The 26,879-nt window shown below is 44.8% G+C and overlaps 1 protein-coding gene across 1 annotated transcript in view; it reads left to right on the forward strand.

Moving 5' to 3' along the window:
- The window catches only part of PROSER2 (proline and serine rich 2), a 42,407-nt gene that overhangs the window by 11,119 nt on the left and 4,409 nt on the right, over positions 1-26,879 (forward strand). Inside the window, exons 2-3 of the mRNA XM_004774904.3 lie at positions 9,089-9,293; positions 26,466-26,706. Coding sequence (XP_004774961.1) covers positions 9,156-9,293; positions 26,466-26,706 — 379 coding nt within the window. The 5' untranslated portion in view covers positions 9,089-9,155. The remainder of the gene's footprint in view (positions 1-9,088; positions 9,294-26,465; positions 26,707-26,879) is intronic.

Genomic DNA, 26,879 nt, shown 5'->3' on the forward strand with positions numbered 1-26,879 from the left:
CCTTGGCGAGAAGCCGGAGCAGTTTTCTTTTTGAAGTGTCCTGTAGGCACGCTGAGCAAAAATTAGTTCCACATCATTCGGTTAAGGTAGATAATTTTTCCATTCATGTTCAGAATGAACAAAGGCAGTAATCACTCTCGTGATTTTGTTCAGCCTGTCTGTAGGGCATCTAAGCCTTGTAAGGTATGTTTCCCTGCCCCCCACCTTGTAGGTACAAAGCCCAATAGTTGGAAGGTGAAGGAACTTCATATACTTGTTCTAGCTTAGATGCAGCAAACTGCATCAGATCAGCCTTTCCCTGGTTAATTTCAGGCTAAACCACGAACCAAGAAAAGTTTATCTTTGTGGTTTCTCCTTCCTTTGAAAGCACTTCCCTCCTGCATTGCCCTGGGGTTTCTAGATTATATGTCTTCTCTTCCTCCCTCATTAAGTCCGAAGTCATCCGCCTGTCCTGCATCATCTCCTTCCATGCTGGACCTTGCCGACATCTCCTGGGTGCTAAATGATCTGATACATTGTTACTCTTCAAACTTCCAGGTCATCTTTCTTTTCTGTCTCCCTGGCAGTGGGAGGTAGGTGGGGCCCTGTTGTACCTGCGACTAGCTTGTCCTCTGGGTATGGAGATAAAACATAGTGTTGTGTGTTATACTTAAATAAATGGAATTGTGTTAACAATCTGACTATAACTTTTCACTCAAAACATTTTAGGACATATGCATGCCGTTGTCCAGTCGATTGCTTTGGGCTGAGGCACAATTTTCCATAGTAAAAGCATTTACCAGGTTTTGATTTATTCTGGGAGTTCGTAGTGGATAATGAAACTAGATTCCCACCAGCTCAACTCTGCTACAGGCAAAGTTCCCCTGTATTCCTGGAGAATTCCCATGGAGTAGACCAAGCAGTGGGATTTTTGGATCACGGGGCATAGTTTCACCGTGCTGCCCCATTGCTCCATGGAGAGGTCGGATGAATTTCACACCCCCAACAGTGAGTGGTACATGAAGTTTCCTGTTTCCCCACATTCTTGCTGGTGTTTGTTATTTTTCAGTTGTCTAATTTGTGCCAATCCAGTAGGTATAAGCTAATGTCTTACAGTACTTCTAGACTTGTATTTCTTCTGTTTCCCGGTAACATTGAACATCTCTCACATACCTCTTAGTCACTCGGGTTTCCTCTCTGTGAACTGCTTAATCATATTCCTTGTACTTTTTTTCTCATGAGCTTCCTGTCTTGTTCCTGTTGGTTTACAAGAATTTTTTGCATATTCTAGCGATCAGTTCCTTTTATGAGACCATGCACATCTCCCACCGGCCTGCCTCTTTTCTGTTAACGTGGCCTACAGTGCCTTCCATTTTTACATATAATCATTGCAATTTTCACCTTAGGACTTGTGGTTTTTTGAGTCCTAATGAACAGAAATATCAATGGAACAGAACAGGAAATTCAGAAATAGAAACTACCACATAACCATTTAGCATAAAATAACATTTAGTACTTCAAGACAGCGGAAAAGATGAGTTTTCAACACTTGGCATTTGAGAAATTGCAGAGCCATTTTAGCTTGGGGATGGAGAAATAGATCTCTCCTTCACACTTCACACTAAGACAAATTCAAGTTGGGTCAGATATTTAAATATGAAAAGTGAAACCATAAAAATGCTAAGTAGAAAATATGAGAAGTATTTTATTTATATCCTTAGAATTTTTTTTTTTTTTTTAGTTCAAGTCTTAGCATAGGGTTTGAACTCAGGACCCTGAGATCAAGATTCAAGCTGAGACCAAGTGCAAGATATTTAACTGACTCAGCCACCTAGATGCCTCAGGAAAGGCCTTTCTAAGTTTGCAAAACCCATAAGTTATAAACCAAAAGATTGATGAAGTCAACTATATAAAAACAAATTCTCTAAGTCAATGCACAAGTTAAGAAAACATTTTTGCAATTTATGTTAAGCAGTTTCTGGGTTTTCTAGTCTGTTCCATGGGTGTGTTTACTGATCTAGCACCAGTACCTGTGTCTGGATTACTCTTACTTTATAATGATTCTGGAAGCTTCTTTAGGAGCTTCCAGCTTCTTTCTTTTGAAAGTTCTTCCAGCTTCTTTAGGAGCTTCCTGGTTGTTCTTATCTCTTTGTTTTTCCCAATACAACTTTCTCCTTTTGTTAAGCCCCTAATAAGTTTAAAAACCAACCTACTGGATTTTTCCCAAAACAACCCTGTTGTGATTTTGATGGCTCTGTTGGCTGCACTGTCCAACAGAACTTTCTAGAATGATGGAAAATTTCCATTAATTAATACTTAAAATATGGCTAGTACAGCTGAGGAACCGAATCTTTTAATTTAATTTTAATTAAATTTAAGTAACCACACATGGCTAGAGTTTACTGGATGTCTATTCCTTCAGAGCAATTCAACTGTAGGAGACTAGCTCATCTTAGTGATATTGACTCTTCCAGTCCTGAAAATGGTCACTTATTAGTTCTTTATTGACTTTCAATAACATTTTATTATTATTTTCCAAAAAACTTCGCACATTTTTTGTGCAACTCTAATATATATGTATATGCATACATATGTTATGCTATTTTATTTTTTATTTTATGCTATTTTAAATGTTTTCTTAGTTATTGTTTGTGGCTAGCCTATAGAAATTGGTTTTTTTTATATATTGATTTATATCCAGTGACTTTATAAAAAACACTTGGTTTTTTTTTTTTTTTTAAGATTTTATTTATTTATTTGACAGAGAGAGAGAGCAAGCAGGGGAGCAGCAGGTAGAGGGAGAGGGAGAGGCAGGCTCCCAGCTGAGCAGGAAGCCCGATATGGGGCTTGATTCCAGGACGCCAAGACCATGACCTGAGCTGAAGGCAGACACTTAACCAACTGAGCCACCCAGGGGCCCCAGAAAACACTTGTTGATTCTAATAATTTATGAGATTCTTGGTGTTTTCTACAAAGATCACAAGTATCTATAAATACTGACATTTTTGTTTCTTCCTTTTCAATCCTTATACATTTTTTTCTTGTCTTATATGTGGGATAGGACTTAAATAAAATACAGTATAGAGGACAGCAGTAGTGATAATGAGAATGGCTTTAATGTTTTGTCACTAAGTATAATGTTTACTGTAATTTTTCATGCATATCTTTTATTGGGTTAGAAGTTCTTCCTTCATACTTTGTGAAGTTCTTAAAAAAATTATGCCTAATATTAAATTTACTCGTTGCTTCAGATATTCAATCTTCAGTTTACCCCATCCACTTGAGTTTTTAAATTGCTATTAACTTTTTCTTTTAAGTTCAATTTGGTTCTTTTTCAAATTACTCTGGTCATTTTTTATGATGAGATATTTTCCTTCTGTGAGGAAGAGAGAGTGGTCAGAAGTATTTTTCATATAGCATTCCACATCTAAAACTGTCCCAATATACCAGCCAGGCTGTCTTATCCACCAGACTCTGGAAATGAGGGTTTCTCCATGGGGCTGTTACCTTCTCTTTTCCCCTTAGCTCATCAATAGGCTTCTCCTCTCCTTAAAACAAAACAAAATAGATAAACCAAACCAGTAACTGAAAATAACCTTTCTCCAACCCAGTTGTCCCTGTAGCTACTGTCTTTAATTTTTTCTTTTTTTTTGCTTTCCCATCACATCTCAACTTTTTTTTTCCAAGTTTTTATTTTATTTCATTTTTTAAAAGTGGGCTCTATGCCCAGTGTGGAGCCCAACACGGAGCTTGAACTCATGACTATGAGATCAAGACCTGAGCTGAGATCAAGAGTCAGACACTTAACTGACTCAGCCACCCAGGACCCCTTGAGTTTTTCTTTTAATTCCAGATAGTTAATATACAGTGTTATATCAGTTTCAGGTATACAATTTAGTGATTCAGCTGTTCCATAATCACGACAAGTGCACTCCTTCATCCCCATTACCCATGTCACCCATCCCCCCTGCCAGAGAGCACACCCCCAATGACACGATGCACACCCCACTTCTCCCGTCCATGTCTTGGCCCACTCTCGGGGGCTTTGGATCATCTCTGCACTGCTCGCTCTTTATAAGGTCAGTGAGTTTGTTGGCAGTTTTTAGTCCTTACTCTGTTGCACCTTTTGGCAGCCAGAGTCCCCCTCTCTTTTGTTCTGAAAATACACTCCTGCCCTGCCTGTTAGTCATGAAAATTTCATACCCTTTACCTCTTAACGTTTTTTGCCTTCCAAACTTACGGCCACAGTAGTTTCCAGGTTTTTATCATTTCTTATGTGAACTGGTAAAATAACTTGATAACAGCTTTGATTGCCCCAGAGATAGATTATTGATTGGAGAGTGAGTATGTGCAGCATTTGAAAGACAGAAAAGATCATTTGGTGAGAGCATCATCTCTGCTCTCGCCTCCTGGCCATCCCTTTCTCCCTCCTTGCAGACAATTCCCCTGAGCATCTTTCTGTCTATCCTTCCAGAGAAAGTTTCTGCAGAAATATATTTTCTCACTGATTTCCCTATTCCAGTGGAAGTATACGCCAGGTTCTGTTCTTTCCCTTGCTCTTTCCACACACAAACTGTGTCCTGCAAACCACTCAGCTGCCCCTTCTTTTTCCTCCCAAAGATTTTATTTATTCATTTGAGAGAAGGAGTGAGACAGAGAGAGGGAAGCAGATTCCCTGCTGAGCAGGGAGCCCAAAAGATGTGGGGCTCAAACTCAGGACCCTGAGATCATGACCTGAGCTGAAGGCAGATGCTTAACCGGCTGAGCCACCTAGGCGCCCTGCACATACCTCCCCCCTTTTAAAACAGTGTTTGATATTCCATTATCTTCATTACCTTTAAGTTCCTCTCCTGGGCTGTCTGCCCGTCAAGGTATCACCTGAGTTACCTGTGTGTTATGCATGGGATGGTGGCACTCTGCTGGGGCATAAACCTCCTTGCTCCCCCTCCTCCACCTGTGAGCAAGTCACTTCAAAAGTCAGAGCCCCGGCGCCTGGGTGGCTCAGTGGGTTAAGCCGCTGCCTTCAGCTCACTCAGGTCATGATCTCAGGGTCCTGGGATCGAGTCCCTCATCGGGCTCTCTGCTCAGCGGGGAGCCTGCTTCCCTCTCTCTCTCTCTGCCTGCCTCTCCATCTACTTGTGATTTCTCTCTGTCAAATAAATAAATAAAATCTTTAAAAAAAAAAAAAGTCAGAGCCCCTTTCCCTCTGGTCACTTTCCCTCCATCTGCACTTCTGTCTTCCTTTCCCAGCTTATTTGGTCCTATGCTCTAGCCAAGCTCAGTGCTTCACCCCAGTGCCCACCACTTCCACAGACCCCGAGTGGGGCCAGGCCTTTGCTCAGTCCTTCTCTCTGCTCGGAATGCCCATCACAGTGTGTATAACCGATAGTCTCTTACATTTTAAACATCTCTTAGGGCTTGGCCTTGTTGTCACCGTTCTGTGAAGTCTCTGAATCCCGCTGGGCTTAATGGCACCCCTTGCCCTGTGCTCCCATTTTCTCCGCAATGGCGCTGAGCGTAGCCTACACTTCCGTCTTATGTGGGAGTCGGTGCTGCGCGGCAGAACTGTTTGCAGCACTTTTAAAAAATACATGTGCTCAGGCTTAACTCCTGTACGCACATTCAGTCTGTCTGATACCTTATGGACTTAAGAACCAGGGCCTCCGTCAAGTTCCTCTGTGGAAGAAGTGGTTTTTACTTGTCGGTTATTGCCTGGTACCTGCAGTCTGCTCAGTGTGAGGTCGGAAAACGGCAAATATCTGGAGAATATGCTGGGGCTAGAAGGGAAGATAGGCCTCAGATTGAAGCACGTATTGATTGGTAGGAACTGAGACAGAGTGGGGTGATGGTGAGGGAGGGCTTTGTGCTAGATGCATCTAGGTCATTCTATATCTTGCTGGAATGGAGGGGAAGATGAAGAAAAGGAGTTGTCTTCCTCTGTTGGCTGCAATGGACTCACCTGAGGGCGTTCACTTGCCCAGCTCCCACAGACCCACCAGGTCCTTCAGCCTGGATAGCTGCTGTCCTTCCCACCTGCCATGCTTGGCAGATGTAGATTTCCTAGGACTGTAGATCAGCAGTGGCCTTGTCCTCGTTCTGTCTGCTCAACAGATAAACTAGACCTTTCCGGACAAGGACACTACTAGTAAACAATGAGAAATAAACACAGGAAGTCTAAGAAAATAAACAGAAAGTGAGCACATCGGGGCACCTGGGTGGCTCAGTTAAGTTCTGACTCTTGTTTCAGCTCAGATCATGATCTCAGGGTCATGAGATTGAGCCCCACATTGGGTTCTGCACTGATCATGGAACCCGCTTGAGATTCTCTCTCTCCCTCTGCCCCTCCACCCACTCTTTCTCTTCAAAAAAAAATTTTTTTAATTACGTTAAATTGAAGAAAAAAAATTAAATTAAATTGAAGAGGGAAAAAAAAGGAAGTGAACACAGTGGCTCAAATTTCTGCTCCTACGGTGTCAGACTTGCTGGGACCTCAGCAAGCTCCTCTGGTAGAAATCAGCTTCTTCACCTATGGGGCTCTCTTAGTCTTGTTTGTTCTAAACTTTACTGTAAACCCAAAGAGTGAACCCATGATTGGACAAGGAGACTAAATATTTTAGGGTGGTAATGACCCTCCCAGGCTCATGGGATGTGGGGAGTCACTCCTGTCAAACCTGTCTGCCCTATTCCCTTCCCAGGGCAGACCAGAGAAGAAGGCTGCGTCTTTGCCCTTCCTCTCCAGAAAACTTTGCTCTCGCCACAGTGGACCACCTTGGGATTCTATATTTTTAGTTCCCAGGGAACCGGGATGAGGGGAGCCCCTCATTCTTGAGGTCTTAAGAGATCACAGAAGAGTTGCACCTTGAACTTGGGAAGGATGTTGAACCAAGGTGTTCACTTTCTCCCCGACAACTTCTGCCTTCTGGAGAATTATGGTTAGCTTCCTCATATTCTTTCAAGGTAGTAATTTGTAAAAATCTAAATGTTATAGTTTTACAGTGTCAGAATAGCTTTTCAAATTGTCATAGCACAAGAAAAAGGTGTGTTCTCGATCTGGTAGGTTACTGCCCTCTGGCCATGCTGGGGCTGCCTCAGAGCGCTGTTCCTACTGCACAGACTTGTTGCAAAATTCCCGGCCCTTTCCCACAGACAAGGCACATCCACTGGGTTCCTTCCTCATGTGGGGCTAATGAGCATCTCACTTCCCCATCTTTCACCTCCTTGTTGTGTCAGGGGAAGATTTACTGCCCCACATCTCCCTCCTTTCCCTGGAGCAGTGACTTGCTTAGTTCAGGAATGAATTAGCATCCATGGGTCCACCTCACCCAGTCCCCAGCTACTCAGCGGCCCAGGGAAGGCGCATATTATTAGCTACATAGATGGCTAGATGGTTTAGATGACGTCTGTGCACTGTTTAGGCTTGCTGTTACACAAATTTTAAAACCTATAACATTTTGGGGGGGTGCCTGAGTAGCTCAGTCAGTTAAGCGTCCAATTCTTGATTTCAGCTCAGGTTGTAATCCCATGGTCCTGGGATCAAAGCCGCTCCAGGCTCCCTGCTCAGCGAGGAGTCTGCTTAAGCTCACTCTCCCTTTCTCCCTGGCTGTGCTCGTTCATGCTCGCTCTCTCGCTCTCTCTCAAAATCAATCAATCAATCAATCTTAAAAAAAAAAAAAGAAACACCTTTAACACATTAAGCTTTTTTTTTTTTTTTTAAACCATTTGGAATAATGGTGACTTCCAAAAAGTATGTATATGCTCAGAATCTTCTGCTCCCTAGCCTTGCTCTTAAACTGCCAGTTAACATAAGCTGACTCACCTGAAAAATGAAGAGAAACCAGGCGAGGAAGAGTTTCTTTTCTAAGCTGTTCTCACACCTTCAGGATTTCCCTAAGAAGATCTTACACTAATTTTAGAAGTTTTAAACAACACAGTCCACCCAAAAGTATTCCATACTGATTAGGTTTTCTCCCCAGGTGGTCATGTTTCTATTAAAAATTAATGCACAGGGGCGCCTGGGTGGCTCAGTGGGTTAGGCCTCTGCCTTCGGCTCAGGTCATGATCCCAGGGTCCTGGGATCGAGGCCCACCTCAGGCTCTCTGCTCAGCAGGGAGCCTGCTTCCCTCTCTGTCTCTGCCTGCCTCTCTGCCTACTTGCGATCTCTCTCTCTCTATCAAATAAATTAAAAAAAATTAATGCACACATGAGTGTGCACGTGTATGCACACAGTTCTGCCAATGGTTATCTGAGCTCACATGCCCCTCAGTATTCTTAAAGGGGTTCGTAAGGCCACCTGGCAGTATTTTCAATTTAGGAATAAATGACGTGGGCTTGTATCTCTCCACTTGCCCTAAGCCTCCACAAGAGGCTTATTCCCTTATTCCCTATTAATCTTGTTTGGTCTTCTAGAAGGTATTGTTGAACCCCATTGTCCATTGTTCAGAGACTGAGTTGAATTTCCTGCTAAAAGAGTCAGAGTATGAAACTAAGGGGCTGGTAGGGGAAATTTTCCTATCTTTGTTCCTGAAAGTAAAAAGTATGAACTTCCTTATAGTGGTAACTTACCGTACATTAGAATATTATGTAGAAATTGCAAAAGCCTCTCAGCCCCCAGAGAGCCTGGAATCTCAGAGATGTCAACCAGACTTTAATTCACGATTTACTAGCTCTTTTCACTTCACTGAACTCTGAACTGCAGTGGAGCTGGAAAAAGAGCCATAATGTGGTGGTGTCTGAGGTAGAAGAGACTAGCATCAATAAAGAGCACAAGGAAGTCCTGAATCCACGTGGGAAAGAGCATGATAGTACAGGTCCTCGGTGCAAAGGAGGGAGCCAGAACATTATCCTATTAACTTTTCAGCGACAAAGTAATTGTTAGTCCATTCATCTTTTCCTTAAAAAATGATTCACATCTTCATGATGAAAAGAGATATAAAGGAGAAATGAAAATGAGCAGACACATTGACTTAGGGGCTCCTAATTCCCTTTGTTTTGATGGTTGAGGCTGCAGATTGAGATGATTCTGACCCATGCTGAGCCTTTCATTCGGAGGGCTAAAGCATTCATTGTGTGGGCTTTCTAACAGCTGTCCCCCTGTGCTTGGTTTCTCCAGAGGGAATGGGACCCTGGCCCCTCCCCCACTTCCTGTGACTGGGCCAGCGGTGGAGGTGTGTGTGGGGATGCCTGTGAACCGCCAGCAGTCAGACTCTTCGGAGATGGACTCGGATGTGTCCCCCAGCTGCGGTCTCAGCGACCTGAGCAGAGGGGGCAGCCTGGACAGTCGAAGCAGCAGCTCCCGCTCCAGGAGTTTGACTTTGGTGAGTGACTGCTTTCTTTAATGCTCTGGCTGCCTGGTTTTGTGCAGCCCCCTCCTCTTTGAGGAATAGCTTACCTTCTTGGGTTCACAAGCTTGACGTCTCGACATACTTGCTTTGTGGAGTGGCATTTCGTTTGTAATCATCTTAAGATTTGCATAGATGCAGAACGTTCCACTCAAATCAGATCTCATGCTGTGGCCGGTAATCCGGCTGCTGAGACTCGGAGAGGACCGTGCCTGACGTCTGTAACCCACCCAGCAAAGGCCCACTGCCTTTCCGCTCAAAGGGCTGAAAGGAGGGGTGCCTGGATGGCTCCATCGGTTTGATCATCCAACTCTTGATTTTGGCTCAGGTCATGGTCTCGGGGTCGTGAGATCGAGCCTCACATCAGGCTCCAAGCTCAGTGCAGAGTCCATCTGAGATTCTCTCTCCCTCTCCCTCTGCCCCTCACCCCTGCTTATGCTCTCTCTTTCTCTCTAAATCAATCAGTAATTAAAATCTTTTTTTAAAAGGAGTTGAGGTTGAGGGGTACCTGGGCGGCTCGGTTGATTAAACGTCTACCTTCAGCTCGAGTCCTGATCCCAGAATCCTGGGATCGAGCCCTGGGGCGGGCTCCCTGCTCAGCCCTCCCTCTCCTCCCTGATCTCTCTCTCACTATCTCTGTGCCTATCTCTGTCTCTCTCTCAAATAAATAAATGAAAATATTTTTAAAAAGCGAGGGGGGATGTTGAAAAGAGAGAAGCATTTCATGGGGCAAAACCAAATTCACTCTGAAACCGATTTTTACCTCCTTTGCAAATGTTAAGTGTTATTGTATCCCTTTCTCTCAGGATCCAGGCCCTTACACAGCATCAGAAAGCTTTGGCAACATTTACAGAAAGGGTCTTTAGTTTTTACGGTGACTCTTCTGCACCCCTTGCCCCTCAAGATCTTCGTCTTTCAGGAGAGAGACCTTTTTATTCACAGAGGGAAGGACAGGTTAACGTTGGGCCCACTGAGAACTGTTTCGGTTGTTCATCTCACTCCCTTGGAGTGGGGGCAGAATTTCCTTCAGATACACTGAGTCCTAAAATTAACCCCAATTGTGCTGAACTTAAGATAACTATATATAGCAAAGAGGGCAGTTAATAGTAATGATAGAGCTTTATAGATTTCCACTTGGATCTTTTCTTAAACCATCACAGTAGTATGAAATAAATACTATCTGATTTGATTCATCCAAAAAAAACATATATTACAAATTACTCCCTGAATATCTGGGGACCTAGAAAGCCTTAATAAAGGGGAATTTGGGCTGTTTTTACTTTTTTTTTTTTTTAAAGATTTTATTTATTATTTGACAGAGAGAGACACAGTGAGAGAGGGAACACAAGTAGGGGGAGTGGGAGAAAGAGAAGCAGGCTTCCCACTGAGCAGAGAGCCTGACGTGGGGCTTGATCCCAGGACCCTGGGATCATGACCTGAGCCGAAGGCAGATGCTTAACGACTGAGCCACCCAGATGCCCCTGGGCTGCTTTTTAAATTTAAGTTTATACAAAGGACCTATTAAAAGAATATGTAGAGGGTCACCTCAGTGGCTCAGTGGGTTAAGCCTCTGCCTTTGGCTCAGGTCATGATCTCAGGGTCCAGCCCCACATTGGACTCTCTGCTCTGCAGGGAGCCTGCTTCCCCCTCTCTCTCTGCCTGCCTCTCTGCCTACTTGTGATCTCTCCCTCTCTCCTTCTCAAATTTAAAAAAAAAAAAAAATCTTTTAAAAATAAAAGAATATGTAGAAAAGACAGATGAGGGGTGCCTGGGTGGCTCAGTGAGTTAAGCCTCTGCCTTTAGAAATTTTAGGTTCAAAGGTGGGAGAGATTACAAATCTTTTACATTTATAAATATCAGGAGGTCAAGGTGGGTAGAGTGAACAGCATTAACTATCTTTGGGGAAGGATTTCTGAGCCATCAGTGTTGGTCCAAATAGGTTTTACAGTGCGTTTGAATAGGTATCAGCAGGACATTCCCCAGTATACTTATAATTTCTCTGAAATCAAAAAAAAAACCCACATTATGCATGTTTCAAGTTGCTTCCCTCTTACTAAGCAGTCTGTATCCTAAGAAACTGTTCAACATAGTCATAAACACAGCATATTAGTGACAGGCCTGAGTTCAAATTCAAATTCATTGCCTTTGGAATCTGGGAAAGTTAATCAGTCACTGTGTTCCTCAGTAGTTTTCTTCCCGAGTTACAAACAGGGGTGCTGGGATAAGAATTCTTCCCCAGGGTGACTGTGAGGACGCGCCGGCCAGCATATAGTCCGCCCTTCCTGACCACAGCCTCCTTGGTGAGTGCCCACTTAGCTTCCAGGCTGTATGTGATTCTGCCTCATCCCGCCCCAGCTTCTCGTGGGATCCATGCTTTCCGTGTCGTGTCTCTGTCTTACCAGTAGTCTTCTGAGTTTTTCCTTTGGCCACTAATGATGAGATGGGAAAGGGAGAACTCCTCTCCCCGCATTGAGCATCTCACACACTTCCTAATTCTGGCGATCTCACTCTGGGGCATCACGTTGGAGTGAACGTCCAGAATGCCTATCCTCTGTGTTGTTTCCTCTCTGGTACCATCCTGCAGTGGGACTGCAACATGCCTGACTCTTTTATTCTCTGGCAGCCCCAGCACTGTACCCAGTGGAGCATAATTGTGGGAACGGCATGGCAGATTCTGCTTTCAAGAAGTGCGCAGTGAAATTATATTCTCAGGATGCGTGCGTGGGTGGGTGTGACCACGTAATCCTGCCACGTGCCCCACCTGGCTCCCTGTTTCTCGGTGTCTGTAGGAGGACACATCCCAGTCTTGTTCCAGCACCTTCTTTGCAGACCTCTGCTTGCTTGCAAGTGTTTTCCTTTCTGGAAGATTCTCAAGCCGACTTGAGCTGCCATCTGTGTCCTCTTACAGTTGTGTGTTCTCCTTAGAGAGCAGTGGCACGCTGAGAAAATTTGGCATTTTGATTAGGACTTAACTTTAATGAAGCACTGCCTCAGCAGCCAGCCCCTTTCACCAGTGAACTAGCCACACCATTACAAAAACGGGTGAACTTTCAGGGAGTCTGAATGTGGAGAGGAGCTCTTTATGTTTTGATTCTACATCATCAGGGCTTTTTATGACCCGTTTTTTCGGAATGAGACTGAACCATAATAGTTTTGCAAACCCTTGCCTCTCTGAACCCCCAGCCTCATGAAAGACTAGTCAGGGACTGTGCTTTCAGGCCTTTACACTGTTTTGCATTCCGTGTACCTCTTGGAAGGCTCTTTAAATAAGAGATCACCTAGTTTTGCCTTAGGGAAACATTTCTTTTAAGCAAGGTTATTTTTTAAAAGAAGATAAAACACGAATGCCTGGTGTTAAATGAGAGTATCCTAATGTTCTCAAACACTGGTGGAAGGGTTGCCTGGGTTGTAACAGATCTTTACACAATGGAAACTTTTCTCCTGAGCCAGTGCAAGCTAAAAATGAAAATAGATGCTTCAGTAGGCTTGTTCTGGCTGCCCATATGGCCACCATGACGACCGGGGCTGTTCCAGGAGGGCAGAGGATGTGGTCTGTATTACCAAGAGGCTGGTTGTATTTGGATATGTACTTTATTTCTCTTGTAAGGAATTCTGCCTCTGAACACGTTTTAATGAAAGACAGAGCTAGAATGAGACCAGATTAGCCAAATCTTGAAATACTTGAGTAAGAAGATACCTTTTGAACGTGTTTTTTCTCCCTCTCTGGAACTTGAGAAGGATGACTAAATGCAACGCAAGGCAGCACATATTCACGAATCTGGGAGGATGGTTCTAGAAATTTATCCTCAGTCCGTAATACAGATTCAGGATAAAAGTTTTGAGAAGAATCTGGAGACATTCATATATGATAGCTGTTTACGGAGCAAAGGAAACTTTGGGTGTAGGGTTCCCTATATTCTTAACTCCTTCAAGCTGGGTTGGATCTGGAGCACCCATCTCATGAAATGCCCAGGGAAAGATGGCTGCCCCCTGCTGGTGTGCTTGGGTGCCACTGCTGTGTGCGGCCCTGCAGCCTGCAGGCCTCCTGGGGCTTCTTCTAGAAGAGAAAGTGACCACCTGCTTGGAAAGAGTTGGAAACTCTAGCTCGGAAGGGACTTGTTAATGCACATGCTTCTTTGAGGGCAGATTAGAAGCACCTCGAATCCCCAGGCATACCTCCTGTTCATTTTTATCTCTAACTTGGGGCCAAACAATGATCCAGATTCATTAGCACGTGTTTGGAGATGATCTACTCAGTGCAGGGTCCTACAACCCTCCCTTAACCCTGAGTTAACAAACGTCAGGGCCCTGTAGTCACATAATAAGCCTGTGGTCAGGCAGCAGTTGTCAGCTCCTGATTACCCCCTTCCTTCTCCAAAGCCTTTGATTGCCTTTTGGCCTCACCCATTTGTCATGGAATAAGAAGGTAGAGCAAGCAGTGGTGAGCTCTGCCTGCGTGGCTGGGTTAGGTGAAGTCTGGGTCCTACGTGGCATTGGGACACATAAGGGGTCGGGTGATTGCAAGGAAAGGAAATAGAACCTAGGATGGAAAGAAGAAGCAGGGGTGCCTGGCTGGCTCAGTCAGTTAAGCGTCTGCCTTCCACTTGGGTCATGATATAAGGGTCCTGGGAAGGAGCCCCACATCGTGCTCCCTGCTCAGTGGGGAGTCTGCTTCTCCTTTGTCCCTTCCCTTGCTCGTGTGCATACTCTCTCTCAAGTGAATATATAAAATCTTTAAAAAGACTGGCCAGGCGCCTGGGTGGCTCAGTGGGTTAAGTCTCTGCCTTCAGCTCAGGTCATGATCTCAGGGTCCTGGGATCAAGCCCTGCATCGGGCTCTCTGCTCAGCAGGGAGTCTGCTTCCCTTCCTCTCTCTCTGCCTGCTTCTCTGCCTACTTGTGATCTCTGTCTGCCAAATAAATAAATAAAATCTTTTAAAAAAAAGACTGGTCAACAATGAACCCATCTTCCTTTCTATACTGGCCTCACTTGCCAAGTCAAAGCAGCCATTTTATGACAAAGCACAAATAGCTTTTGCAAAAGTTCAATTCAGTAAACCCCAAAGCCAAACTACCGCGATGGTAGATGATGAGCACAAGGCGGTTTTCAGCCTTGCATGAACTCGCAATTGGGTGCCATGGGAGGATCTGGGTCAGCACTGCGGGCTCCGGAGGGGTCTGGGGTGGGGGTGGGGGCTCAATGGCTGGCCCACGCCTGGTGGGGGTGCATCTTCGTCAGGACTCCTTCCTGATACTGCTGGCGGAGGGAAGTTACAGGCTGCAGGGAGCCCAGCGGTGATCCTTGGAAGCCTTGAATCATCAGATCTATAATCAAAACTGGGTGCACATCTGGTCGCCCACTGGTCAGTTTGTGTCTCTTTCCGGCCAGAAGTACAGGGTTCAGTTAGTGCTGGGGAAACCTCACCGCAGGGACGCCTAGACCATAATGAAGCCCTTACCCCAGGCTGTGGGGCACGCCATGTGCACTTCTGCTCTTGGGGTGGGGGTGATGGGCCCAGGTCAGCACAGCATGCACAGCCACGTGGAGAACTGCGCAGAGGCCGAGGCTGATGTGCTTCTCTTTGCCCCGGTTCCCTTCAGCTGCGGGGGTGGGGGCATCGCTCCTCAGCTTAGGTCAGTGAAGCCCTGCTCAAGTGTCTGGAAGGTCATTTTGGTGTGTGAAAAAAGCAAATGCAAGGCTCAGTTTGTTAGACATCTGCCTTCGGCTCAGGTCAGGATCACAGGGTCCTGGGATCCCCCTCACTGGGCCCCCTGCTCAGTGGGAAGCTTGCTTCTCCCTCTCCTATTCTCCCTGCTTGTGTTCCCTCTCTCGATGTCTCTCTCTCTGTCAAATAAATAAATAAAATCTTTAAAAAAGAAAAAAAGAAATTGGGATTGGGGCACCTGGGTGTCTCAGTTAGTTGAGAGACTAATTCTTGGTTTCTGCTCAGGTCATGATCTCAGAGTCCTGAGATTGAGCCCCGAGTCAGGCTCTATGCTCAGCACAAGGTCTGCTTCTCCTCCTGCTTCCCTTCCCCCACCCCCTGCACCCAGTTGTGCTCTCTCTCTCTTAAATAAATTATTTTTAAATGAAACAAAGAAATTTGACTTCACTGCAGGTTAAGATAATGTGGCAACTCCTTGTGAGGGAGAAAAAAAAAACCCTATAGAATTCATATCTGTTCTAGACAAAAAAAAAAATCATAAACAAGATTATGACATCTAAAAATATTCTTGAGAAGTTCTCAACTGCCTGTCTCTTAGGTAGGCAGCCTATAGTATTTATTTTGGCAGAGTGTGATTTGATATTCATATTTGCTTTTTTTTTTTTTTTAAGATTTTTTTTTTTAATTTATTTGTCAGAGAGAGTGAGAGAGCACATGAGAGAGACAGCGTGAGCAGGTTGGGGGATGGACAGAGGGAAAAACAGGCTCCCCACTGAGCAGGGAGCCCAGTGTGAGGCTTGATCCCAGGACCCTGATATCATGACCTGAGTTGAAGGCAGACACTTAATCAACTGAGCCACCCAGGTGCCCCACAACACCAATTTCTTTGTTTAAACAAGAAACAAAACAAGGGGCGCCTCAGTGGCTCAGTCAGTTAAGCTTTCAACTCTTGGTTTTAGCTAAGGTCATGATCTCAGGGTCCTGAGATCGAGCCCCACATCGGGTTCCGTGCTGAACATGGAACCTGTTTGAGATTCTCCCTCTTCCTCTGTCCCTCTCCCCAACCACTGCTTGCACTCTCTCTCTCTAAAATAATAAATAAATCTAAAAAAAAAAGAAAAGAAAAAGCTTCAAAACTTAACTAATTCAGTACTTTTTTAGGTAGGTGTTTAGCATGAGTATTTTAGGCTTCCTTGACTTTTTTGTTTAATCAAACAGAGATATTTTTTGTCCTCTCTACATTTTCCCTTGAAATGAAACTCTTGTCCCAAATCTGCACTCCTATAGGCATATCTAGGACTGAGCCATCCCCAGGTGCCCCTGGATGACAGACTTTTATAGCAAATGTTACCAACAGTTGACTGTTGTCAACAGTCCTAGAAAGCTGCTGTTTTCATTTATCTTCATTTCCTATCTACTTAGTTCTTTGGAACTAAGTTAGCAAATGCCACTTCTAAAACCCCACCAGCAAAGCGGGGCCACCACCGCCAGGGCTCCCTCCCTCCTCCCCGGGCCCACGAGGCCCTGCCTTCCTTGTTGTTTTCACTGCATGACAGCTCTGTTGAGATAGTCGCGTACCAGACAGTCCACCCGTTTACAGTATGCCCGTCAGTGGTTTTTAGTAGATTCCCAGAGTCAAGCAACCATCCTCACAGACACATTTAGAACATTGTCACTGCCCCCAAAGAAGAAACCCCATGCCCATTAGCAGTCATTTCCATTTCCCCCAACTCCCGCAGCCCTGAGCAAACACTCACCTACTCCCTGGCTCTGTGGATTTGCCTATGCCCTCTGCTTTCCAAGCTCTGCCTCTTCCCCAAGGCCCGAGTCTTCCTCTCACATCCCTGTCTGAGGGAGACAGCGCAGGCATCTCCTGGGACGGGAGGAGTAGATAGGAACTCTCTTGCACAAGGCCATGCACCCCTTTTCTGGCCCTGAGTACCGTTTCCCTGCCTATGGCTCTGGAGCTTTTTTTGGTTTCTGCCTTCTTTCCTCTCCCAGGTGTAGGCAGAGGGGGCTTCATATGGAGGGCAGCTTCTTATTTGGGGAATTAGGCAGCAGACCAAGCACACAGCTGTTTTTGGCTCTGCCCCTGAAGTCAGTGCTCAAGGCCAGGCTGAGCTCAGAGACTATGCATGGGAATCCACACCAGCCTTCCTGCCAGCCTATACGTACTCCAGCCTCTAACTCTGGGGAGAGACCTTGGATGGGTTGAGGATGCAAAAATCTGAGTCTTCCAGGACCCAGGCTTCTGATCTTGAATAAGTATGTGACTAAAAACAGAAATGAATAGGATAAAACAAAAAAGCAAGAACAGACTAGGTCTTGTCTTAGCCACTCTACTGAGGAGTTGTATGACCCTTGGGGTCACTTCATTGGCCCTGAGCTCAGTGTTCCCATCTTCCAGTGAGGGAGGTAGGCTGATTGATCTATGTGTTGTATCTTTCAGCCTGTGGGTCCCACAATCTGTCCTAGAACACAGAATCCTGCCCTTTCTAAGCCCATTTTTTTTTTAAAGATTTTATTTATTTGACAGACAGAGATCTCAAGTAGGCAGAGAGGCAGGCAGAGAGAGGGGGAAGCAGGCTCCCCGCTGAGCAGAGAGCCCGATGCGGGACTCGATCCCAGGACCCCGCAATCATGACCTGAGCCGAAAGCGGATCTAAGCCCATTTTTCAAATGAAAACTTACGCTGGGGTTTCTTGTTCTGAAGTTGGATTAGACCCGTGGGGTTATTGGGGTACCCGAGTGGCTCAGTCACTAAGTGTCTGCCTTCAGCTCAGGTCATGGTCCCAGAGTCCTGGGATCGAGCCCCACATGGGGCTCCCTTGCTCAGCGGGGAGACTTCATCTTCCCCTCTCTCTGCCTGCTTCTCTCTCTCTCTCTGTCAAATAAATAAATAAAATATTTTTTTAAAAAAGACCCATGGGGGTTATATACTCTGTTCATAGTTTCTGCCCCTCGCTCAGTGTGGGAAGTTGACATGTGTCTTAAGCTGAAGGTGTAGTTGCAGGCCAGCTGCCCATTTAATTCTGCTGTCTGTATATCTAACCAACGTAGATTATCTAGAATTCTTGTGCATATCTTTCCTGAAACACTGAGTTAGGAGAGGAGAAGTAGGAGGAAGAGGGTAGAGAGCATTAATTTATTTCTGTAGACATTTTGTTTGGTTATGGCTGTTATCATCATCTCGTCATCCTAACAATATCCTTGATGGTTGTAATTATTAACTACGGGGACCTTTGTTATGCTAAGAGCCCACTTCTTTCACATTATTAGCAGATACTATATCCTTGCCAAAGTGTTCCATGTCAGACCACTTCCCCAAATGTGTGAATTGACACCCATTTCCCTAACAGGAAAGTCACCTCATTGGAACCATTTCCAGACTCTGAAGTAACTACCTCTTTTCTTATTAGACGGTCATTAGACGGTCAGGTAGACTTTTGTTACATTTACATTGCCTGATGCTTAGTAGATGCTCAAATATTTGAATGTATGATTCAGTAGATGTTATGGAGAAGGCTGGAGGTGTGGTGGTATTGGAGGCGTGGTCACCATGGAGGTAAGATGTGACTATGCAGAGACAGGCACTGCTGACATGAAAACAAGCATAGGAGATGGCAGGTGGTTTGATGTGTACACAGCAAGACTTGGCAGACCACAGCCTACAAGCCAACTCTGGCCCCCAACTTGTTTTTGTAAATAAAGATTTATTGTAACAAGGTAGGCTTTTTCATTAACACACTGCCTGTAACTTACACACTACATGGCCAGAGTTGAGTAGTTGTCACCATAAAGCCTACAAAGCCCAAAATATTTACTCCCTGCCCTTACAGAAAAAGGTTTACGACCCCTAAATAGAGTAGAAAGGGCAGAGTGGTAGGAGATGAAATATGAAAAGTAGGTAGGGCCAGATCCTGAAATTCTCAGAATAAAGTGTAAATTCTTTAGTCACATGTTATGTAGATGATCATATTTTGGGTTTTATTTTTATTTTTTTAAAAGATTTTATTTATTTGTTAGAGAGAGAGAGAACAAGCGCACAAGCAGGGGGAATGGCAGGCAGAGGGATATGCAGGTTCCCCACCGAGCAAGAAGCCCAACATGGGACTCGATTCCAGAGCCCTGGGATCATGACCTGAGCCAAAGGCAGATGCTTAACTGACTAAGCCACCCAGGCATCCCTGTGCTAGGTATTTAAAAACCCATTTCTCTTTTCCTTGGTCCAGCACTCAATAGAAAGTACTCAGTCAGGAACACCTGGTACACCTTTTCCCTCATGGTACCCTGCCCCTCTTCTAATGCCCCTTACCCTGACCATGTTCTTAGAGGAAGTATTGAAGCTCTCAGGGAGTGTCTACTGCTAGGTCTGCTGGTAAAATTACACAGACCTAGTTAAAATGAATCTGCTCTCATTTCAGCTGGAGAAAAAGTATTCTGAAATTCTGTCTCCCCCCGCCTCCCCCAAAAAATATCTCAGGAAAGGTGGAGCAAAAAGATAAGCTAGGAACTAAAATTAAAATCTTAGGGCAGGCACATTGTTTTATTTATAAGTTGACATTTTAAAAAGAAGGGTGTACAAAACCCAATCACAAAGAAAGGAAAATGACAAGCCAGTCTGTCTGGTGAATACACAGATGCCGAAATTCTAAACAAAGTATTAGCAAATCAGATTCAGTGATGTATAAGAAAGATAACATCACAACCAGACTGGACTTGTTCCAAGAATGCAGGGTTGGTTTAATATTTGAAAATCAGTCGTCGTAATTCAGTTCATTAGCAGAATAAAAGAGGAAAAGCGTACGATCCTGTGTCCTCAACCTCCTCAGCCAGATCATTCTTACTGTTTTGTTTTTTTTTTAAAGATTTTATTTATTTATTTGACAGACAGATCACAAGCAGGCAGAGAGGCAGGCAGAGAGAGGAGGAAACAGGCTCCCCGCCCAGCAGAGAGCCCGATGCGCAGGGCTCGATCCCAGGACCCTGAGACCATGACCTGAGCCGAAGGCAGAGGCTTAACCCACTGAGCCACCCAGGTGCCCCCAGCCAGATCATTCTTTCTGTGAGGAGCTGTCTGGTGCCCTGTGGGCTATTGAGCCCTCTACCTGCTAGAGGCCAGTGACACCCACCCAGTTGTGATAACCAAAAGTGTCTCCACACATTGCCAAGCGCCCTGTGAAGGGTAACAGCACCCCCAGCTGAGTATCACTCTAATATGTAAAGAAAATGATTTGACAAAATTCAAAACCCATTCATTATATTAAAACCAACACACTCAGCAAATTAGGAATAGAAGAAATCTTTCTTAATCTGATGAGAAGCCTTTTTTTTTTTTTAAATCTACAGCAGGGGTGCCTGATGCTCAGTTGGTAGAGTGTGGGACTCTTGATCTCAGGGTTGTGAGTTTGATCCCCACTTTGGGGGTCGACTTTACTTAAAAATAAGTAAACAGGGCGCCTTGGTGGCTCAGTGGGTTAAAGCCTCTGCCTTCAGCTCAGGTCATGATCCCAGGGTCCTGGGATGGAGGCCCACATCGGGTTCTCTGCTCAGCGGGGAACCTGTTTCCCTTCCCTTCTCTCTGCCCGCTTGTGATCTCTGTCTGTCAAATAAATAAATAAATAAAATCTTTTTTTTTAAAAAGAGTAAACATACAAACAAACAATAAAATTTAAAAAAAGAAAAAGAAAACCCTATGTCAAACATTATACTTAATAGAGAAATATTGAAAGCTTTCTCTCTGATACTGGGACCAAGACAAAGAGGCCACTTGTATTCAGCCAACTTGAGAACCCAGCGAGATAAGGCAAATGAAAAAATGGAACAGGACGTGAGCAGAATGGAAGGAGGGGGGAAAAATCTCTCATTTGCAGACACCATGTGTGTGTAGAAAATTGAAAAGAATCTACAAATAAGTTGCCAGGATTACACAACAAATTGAATTTATTTATTACAAGATGAGTGTACTTTATATTTCTATATACCAACAGCAATTAGAAAAAATTTTGAGTGACGCCATTTAGGGGCACCTGGCTGACTCAGTCAGTGGAGCATTCAGCTCTGATCTCCAGCTCATAAGTTTGAGCCCCACGTTGGAGGTAACCTTTACTTTAAAAAAAAAAAAACACCTAAAAGTTTAAAAAAAAATTTTTTTAAGTGACAGCATTTATATTAGCATCAAAAAAAAAACATCAAATACCTAAGAAGACATATAATGATAACTGCATAAAATCTCAGACTGGAAACCCCAAGACATTCTTGAGGAATGCTGAAGAACCAAATCAGTGCCTAGCCAACGTTAGTGCATCAGTATTTCCCAGAGCATATGTTAACGCACAGACTCGAGGCCCTTAATGCTTTACAAAATTCAGCCCATCTGAGGTAGGGCCCAAGAATTTGTAGTTCTAAGTGCTGTGCTAAGCTCCTACAGTTGCTGGTAAAGGCCCACAGCTTGAGAGCCACTAATTAAATAAGGGAGGATGTATGCCATATTTGAGGATTCAAAAAACATTGGAAAATTCAGTTCTCCTCATTTAAGGAACTTCTGTATAGTTCCAAAATCCCAGCAGAGGTGTGTGTGTATCTGGATGTATGGAAAACTGACAAGCTGAATCTAAAATTTACATGGACATAAAAAGGACCAAAAGAGCTAGCACAGACTTAGAAAAGAACAGCAAACCTGGAAGGCTTTTAAACTGCCAGATAGTGGAAGGCTTTTAAACTGCCAGATAGTGAAACTTATAATTAAAACAGTGTTTAAGGCGCGTCTGGGTACCTCATTTGGTTAAGCATCCGACTCTTAGTTTCAGCTCAGTGCGTGATCTCGGGATCATGAGATCAAGCACGGAGTCTGCTTGAGATTCTCTCCCTCTGCCCCCACCCCTGCTCTCTTTCTCCCTAAAATAAATAAATACATCTTTAAAAGTAAATAAATAAAAAGTAAAAATGGACAGTGGATTGAATAGACATTCTTCCAAAGAAGGTATCCAGATGGCCAGCAGACACGAAACGATGCTCAACATCAGTCATCATCAGGGAAATGCAAATCAGAACCACAGTGAAGTATCTATCGCCTCATCCCTGCCAGAATGAGTCGTACCAAAAAGATAAGAGATAAGTGTTGGCGAGGATGTGGAGAAAAGGGAGCCCTCATGCACTTTGGGTGAGCATGTTATTGTTGCAATATTATTTATAATAGTCAAGATATATGGAAGCAACCTGGGCTCTTGGGTGGCTCGGTCAGGTTAAGTGTCTGCCTTCGGTTCAAGTCATGATCCCGGAGTCTGGGATAGAGCCCACATCAGGCTCCCTGCTCAGCAGGGGGCCTGCTTCTCCCTCTGTCCCTCAGCCCCACCCTACCCCTGCTCACGCTGTCTCTCACTCACTCTGTCTCTCAAATAAATAAAATCCTTTAAAAAATAGAACTGTTTAATTGGTATATGAATAGACAAGTAGGCAGGTAAGAGAATTGATAAACAGACCCAACACGTGGACCGTCACCTGACATACAACCAGGGGGACCTGTAGGGGAGAAAGGAGGTCTTTCCAAGGCCTGGTGCTGAAACAATTGGGTATCAATTTAGAAAACAATGACCCTTGACCACACCATACACAGAGATTCATTCCAGACTCACTGTAGCACTGAATCGCAGAAGCCTCGCCAACCAGGATGCCCGTCCAATTGCTAGTGAATAGCAGGGAGCAGCCCATGAATAGCAGAAGATATTCGCAATGAGTATATCCAACAAATGATGTCTGGCTAGTACTGTATTTTTTAAAAAGACAACTTGATAGAAACGGGAACAGGCGGCACTTCATAAGAGAATCTCCAAACAGCCAGTGAAGTATTACGGGGGCGGGGGAAAAAACTGTAGCACTGTCTTCTTGGTCTTCTTGGGAGCGGATGGAAAATCACAATAGGATGCTGGCCCACGCCTGCGGGGGAGGGGGAGTCAGAGGCGGAAGCCCACCAGCGACCAGCATATGAGACAACTGTCTGTGTCTACCAAAGCAGACGCATGGCTGTGACCCAGCCCATGCCATTCTGTCTGTCTGCCCATTGAACCCGGCTGCAGACCGTCCCCTTGCCCAGAGTCGTCCTGTCTTCGGGATTAAGCTAACATAGCCTGGGCAGCTTGAGAAATTTGCACGTCTTCTTGATTTAATACCAAAAACAAACAAATGCCTTAAATGGTCTCTAAATTTGTGAAGCCTGCAGGCCCTTCCGTGGGCGGCCCGGGAGTCAGGGGCTTTGGGTGGGCGAGCATTTGTCATTATCTCTCAGATCCCAGTGTGAAAAGCATTCTCCTGCGCCACCGAGGTCAACAATTTTTTTTTCTTTTTTCTTTTCTTTTAAGCCCAACATGAGGCAGGCTTGAACTCAAAATCCTGATATCAAGACCTGAGTTGAGAGCAAGAGTCAGATGCTTAGCCATTGGAGCCACGCAGCCACTCCACCCTGGTCAGGTCTTAATCACATTTGCGTCTACCACTTTTTCTGTTGTTTTATCAAAGTTTGCACTCATAGAGGGTCAAGCAGTTTCATAGGGTTATGAAAACACCCTCCTCCCATTTCCTACTCACTAGAAGACGTGACTTTTTTCTTTAAGATTTGTTTATTTACGTGAGAGAGGGAGTGCATGAGCACAAGTAGGGGGAAGGGCAGAGGGAGAAGAAGAGGCCCCTCTGCGCAGGGGACAGAGGCAGGACTCCACCCCAGGACCAGCCAAAGGCAGCCTCTTAACCCACTGAGCCACCCAGGCGCCCCTAGAGGACACAACCTTTAACACACCCTGTTCCTCTGTTACTTACCTTTATCTTCCTTCCACTGCCACTGTCTACCTTTTACTCTATGTCCCATCAGTATTTCTTGTGGGGGGGAAATATTAAATATGCATATATTTAAGTCAAATTGAGACAGCTCCATTTTTCTATCTGCATCTTTTTCACTTAGCTTTATATTCTTTTGAAAACACCGGTTATAACATTCCATCTGTGAGCATGCCTCAGTGTGTTTAACTACACCCTTATTGTTGGACATTCTGTAGTTTCTTGTTTTGCTTGTTTTCTTGCTACTGTGAACACAAATATAAGTCATATATCTATGTGTATGGATGCTTATTACTGTAGACAAATGGATTCATAGACATGCCTTTTCTCATAACTTCAGTTTTCTGTGGTTAATAACTGTCCGAGTTTTATTTGCTTGTTTTGTGTTCTTCCCCTTCTGGTGTGCTCTGAACTAGACTGGTTGTTCACTGCACCGCCGACATCCTGGGAATGTCACTGGCCTCCTGGGATTCCTTTTGGCTGTCTCTCATGCTCTCTTGGGCCCCAACTCCCGTGTCTTTTCTTGGTTTCCTCCCTTGTCCAGGGGAGCGGCCACACTATCCCACCACCCTGAGAAAGGCATACGTGGGGGATCCATTGTGTAGTCCTCACGTGTCTTAAAAGCCTCTTTATTTTATCATCACCGTAATTTGGTTAGGCATAAAATTCTAGTTCTCAGTTCACTCAGAATTTTGAAGGAATCCTGTTGTTTGCTTCTTGCTTCCAATGATATCACTGCTAAGAAGTCTGTTGCTATTTCAATTCTTGGTCTTTTGTTTTGTAACCTGATTTTCACTCTGGGAAGATTTTGGGATCTTGGTCTGTGGCATCCTGAGATTTCAGTCTGTTTTGTTCTTGTTCATTAGGTTGTCCTCATGATGACTTCCACCATGCAAACTCTGGAAACCCAGAGCCTCCAGTTCAGTGGCCTCTCCTTGAATTCTCTTACTTATTTATTTTGAGACTTTCCCTCTACTTTTCTGATTTATCTTTTGGGAACCTCATTATCAGATGTTGGCCCTCCCATACTTATCCTCTAATTTTCTTGTCTTCCTTCTTTTTTAATTTTTTTTTAAATGTCTATTTGTTTTACTTTACTTGTTTCTCTACTTTCTCTTGTAGGCTTTGATTTCATTTTTCAACTCTGTTGTCCTGGTGTTAATTTATAAGAGCTGCTTTTGGTCCTCTGGTTTGTTTGGTTTTTTTTAAGAACATCATATTCTTTTTTTTTTTTAAGATTTTATTTATTCATTTGACTGATAGAAATCACAAGTGAGCAGAGAGGCAGGCAGAGAGAGAGAGAGGAGCAAGCAGGCTCCCTGCCCAGCAGAGAGTCTGATGCGGGGCTCGATCCCAGGACCCTGGGAACACGACCCGAGCTGAAGGCAGAGGCTTTAACCCACTGAGCCACCCAGGAACCCCAAGAGGATCATATTCTTGATGGGTTCAGTGTCTCTTCATCTCTCTGAGGGCATTCATAGTCATTGTTTGGAAATTGTCATCAGTTCTCCATAGTTTGTTTTTGTTAAGTGCTTTCTTTTTTATTTGTTCAGGTATGTCTTTCATGATAAAGGTTTTTCTCAGCTGCTCACAGATCCTTCTGCGTGTGCACATATTTAAGAGAGGAGGTTGAGAAGCTGATTAGAAATTCTGTGTGGGGCTTGTTGACTGTGGTCTTCATCTGTAGGGAGATCGTACTGAGCTGCTCTGTTGGGGAACCTGTGGGGCCGACCCCTTTGGGCCCTTGAACGTTCAGATGCCCCAGGAAAGCTTCCAGGTTTCTGTCCCTAGAGCATCTGTTTGGCTTCATTTACTCTCTGTTTCCATCACAACCAGCTCTGCTTCAAATCCCTCTCTTACCTTCTTTTAAAAAAAAAAAAAAAAAAATCTAGTTTTCTGCCAGGGTGCCTCATTCCTGCTGAACCAATTCTGCTCTTTCCACCGTCCACTTGCTGCCACTCTCCCAGAACTGCTTTGTACCTCCAGTACCTGAGCGGGGGTGGGGGACTGAGGGGAGAGTCCCCTGTCCCCAGCAGGCTGGTCCCTGGCTTTCCGCGGCTGCTGGCTGAAACTCAGCTTCCCTGGGTCTTCAGAGTTGGTTACAACTGTCCTGCTGCCGCCTAACTTCCCACATTTTGTGGCCGTCGTCTCCTTTCCTACTATTTTTGTCTTTGTGACTTGTGCCTTTAAAACAAATAATAAATCCCATTGTTTTAGAGAGGTTTCCGGTGGAAGAGGACATAAATATGTCCATTCATGTCACTCTCTTTGACCAGAGATGTCCCCCGCTGCTCTTGGGGAAGACATCTGAGAGCAGTCAGTTGAGAACACTGGTCCAAGGAGGTTTGAAGAATTATTATTTTTCTTGTCATTGACTCATCAGGAACCATAGGCTAGAGCCTGTAATAGGTTCTAAGATGCTTTCTTGGCTATAGCTTCTTGGCAGCATTCTTTTTCATTCAGGTAAAATGGGGAGGGACACGTTGGTCCATGGGGCCTCCCGAATGGCAGACTCTCCCCAGCAGGAGCTCCGAGGGGGCTGTGGATCCTATCAGGCGCTGGGTGCAGATCCCGACTTTGTCTTGTTTTCTCTCTTGAGCGAAATGACTGTTTGTTTTTTCCCTTTTATTCCCAATCCCCACACCTGTCGTACAGGATGACGAGAGTCTGAAGTACCTGACGCACGAGGAAAAGGATGTCATCCTGTTTTTTGAAGAGACCATCGATTCCCTGGAAGACGACTTTGAGGAGCAAGTCCTGTGTGACGGCCACTCTCCAGGGTCTCTGGAAGAGCGTGCTTCTGGTCACTCAGAGCCGGAAGAGGTGATCGACTTAGTGCAGCCAGCACCAGAGGCGGGAGAACCGGAGTGCCTCGCAGCTGGGACAGCAGCAGCAGGTGAGGACGTCCCCTGTGTGTGGCCAGAAATGATGCTGTGGGGCACATCAGGTTTTTGCAGGGTAGAAGCAGGGTCTCGCTAGTTTGAGTGTCCAGCCAAGCAGATGCTTTCATAGCGTATTAGGAGACAGCCTCTGAAGGGAGTTTCCGAAAGGGCCAGGATAAAGAATGAC

The sequence above is a fragment of the Mustela putorius genome, unplaced genomic scaffold (assembly GCF_011764305.1).
Source record: "Mustela putorius furo isolate JIRA1106 unplaced genomic scaffold, ASM1176430v1.1 tig00003913_pilon_pilon_pilon, whole genome shotgun sequence".
Taxonomy (NCBI): Eukaryota; Metazoa; Chordata; class Mammalia; order Carnivora; family Mustelidae; genus Mustela; species Mustela putorius.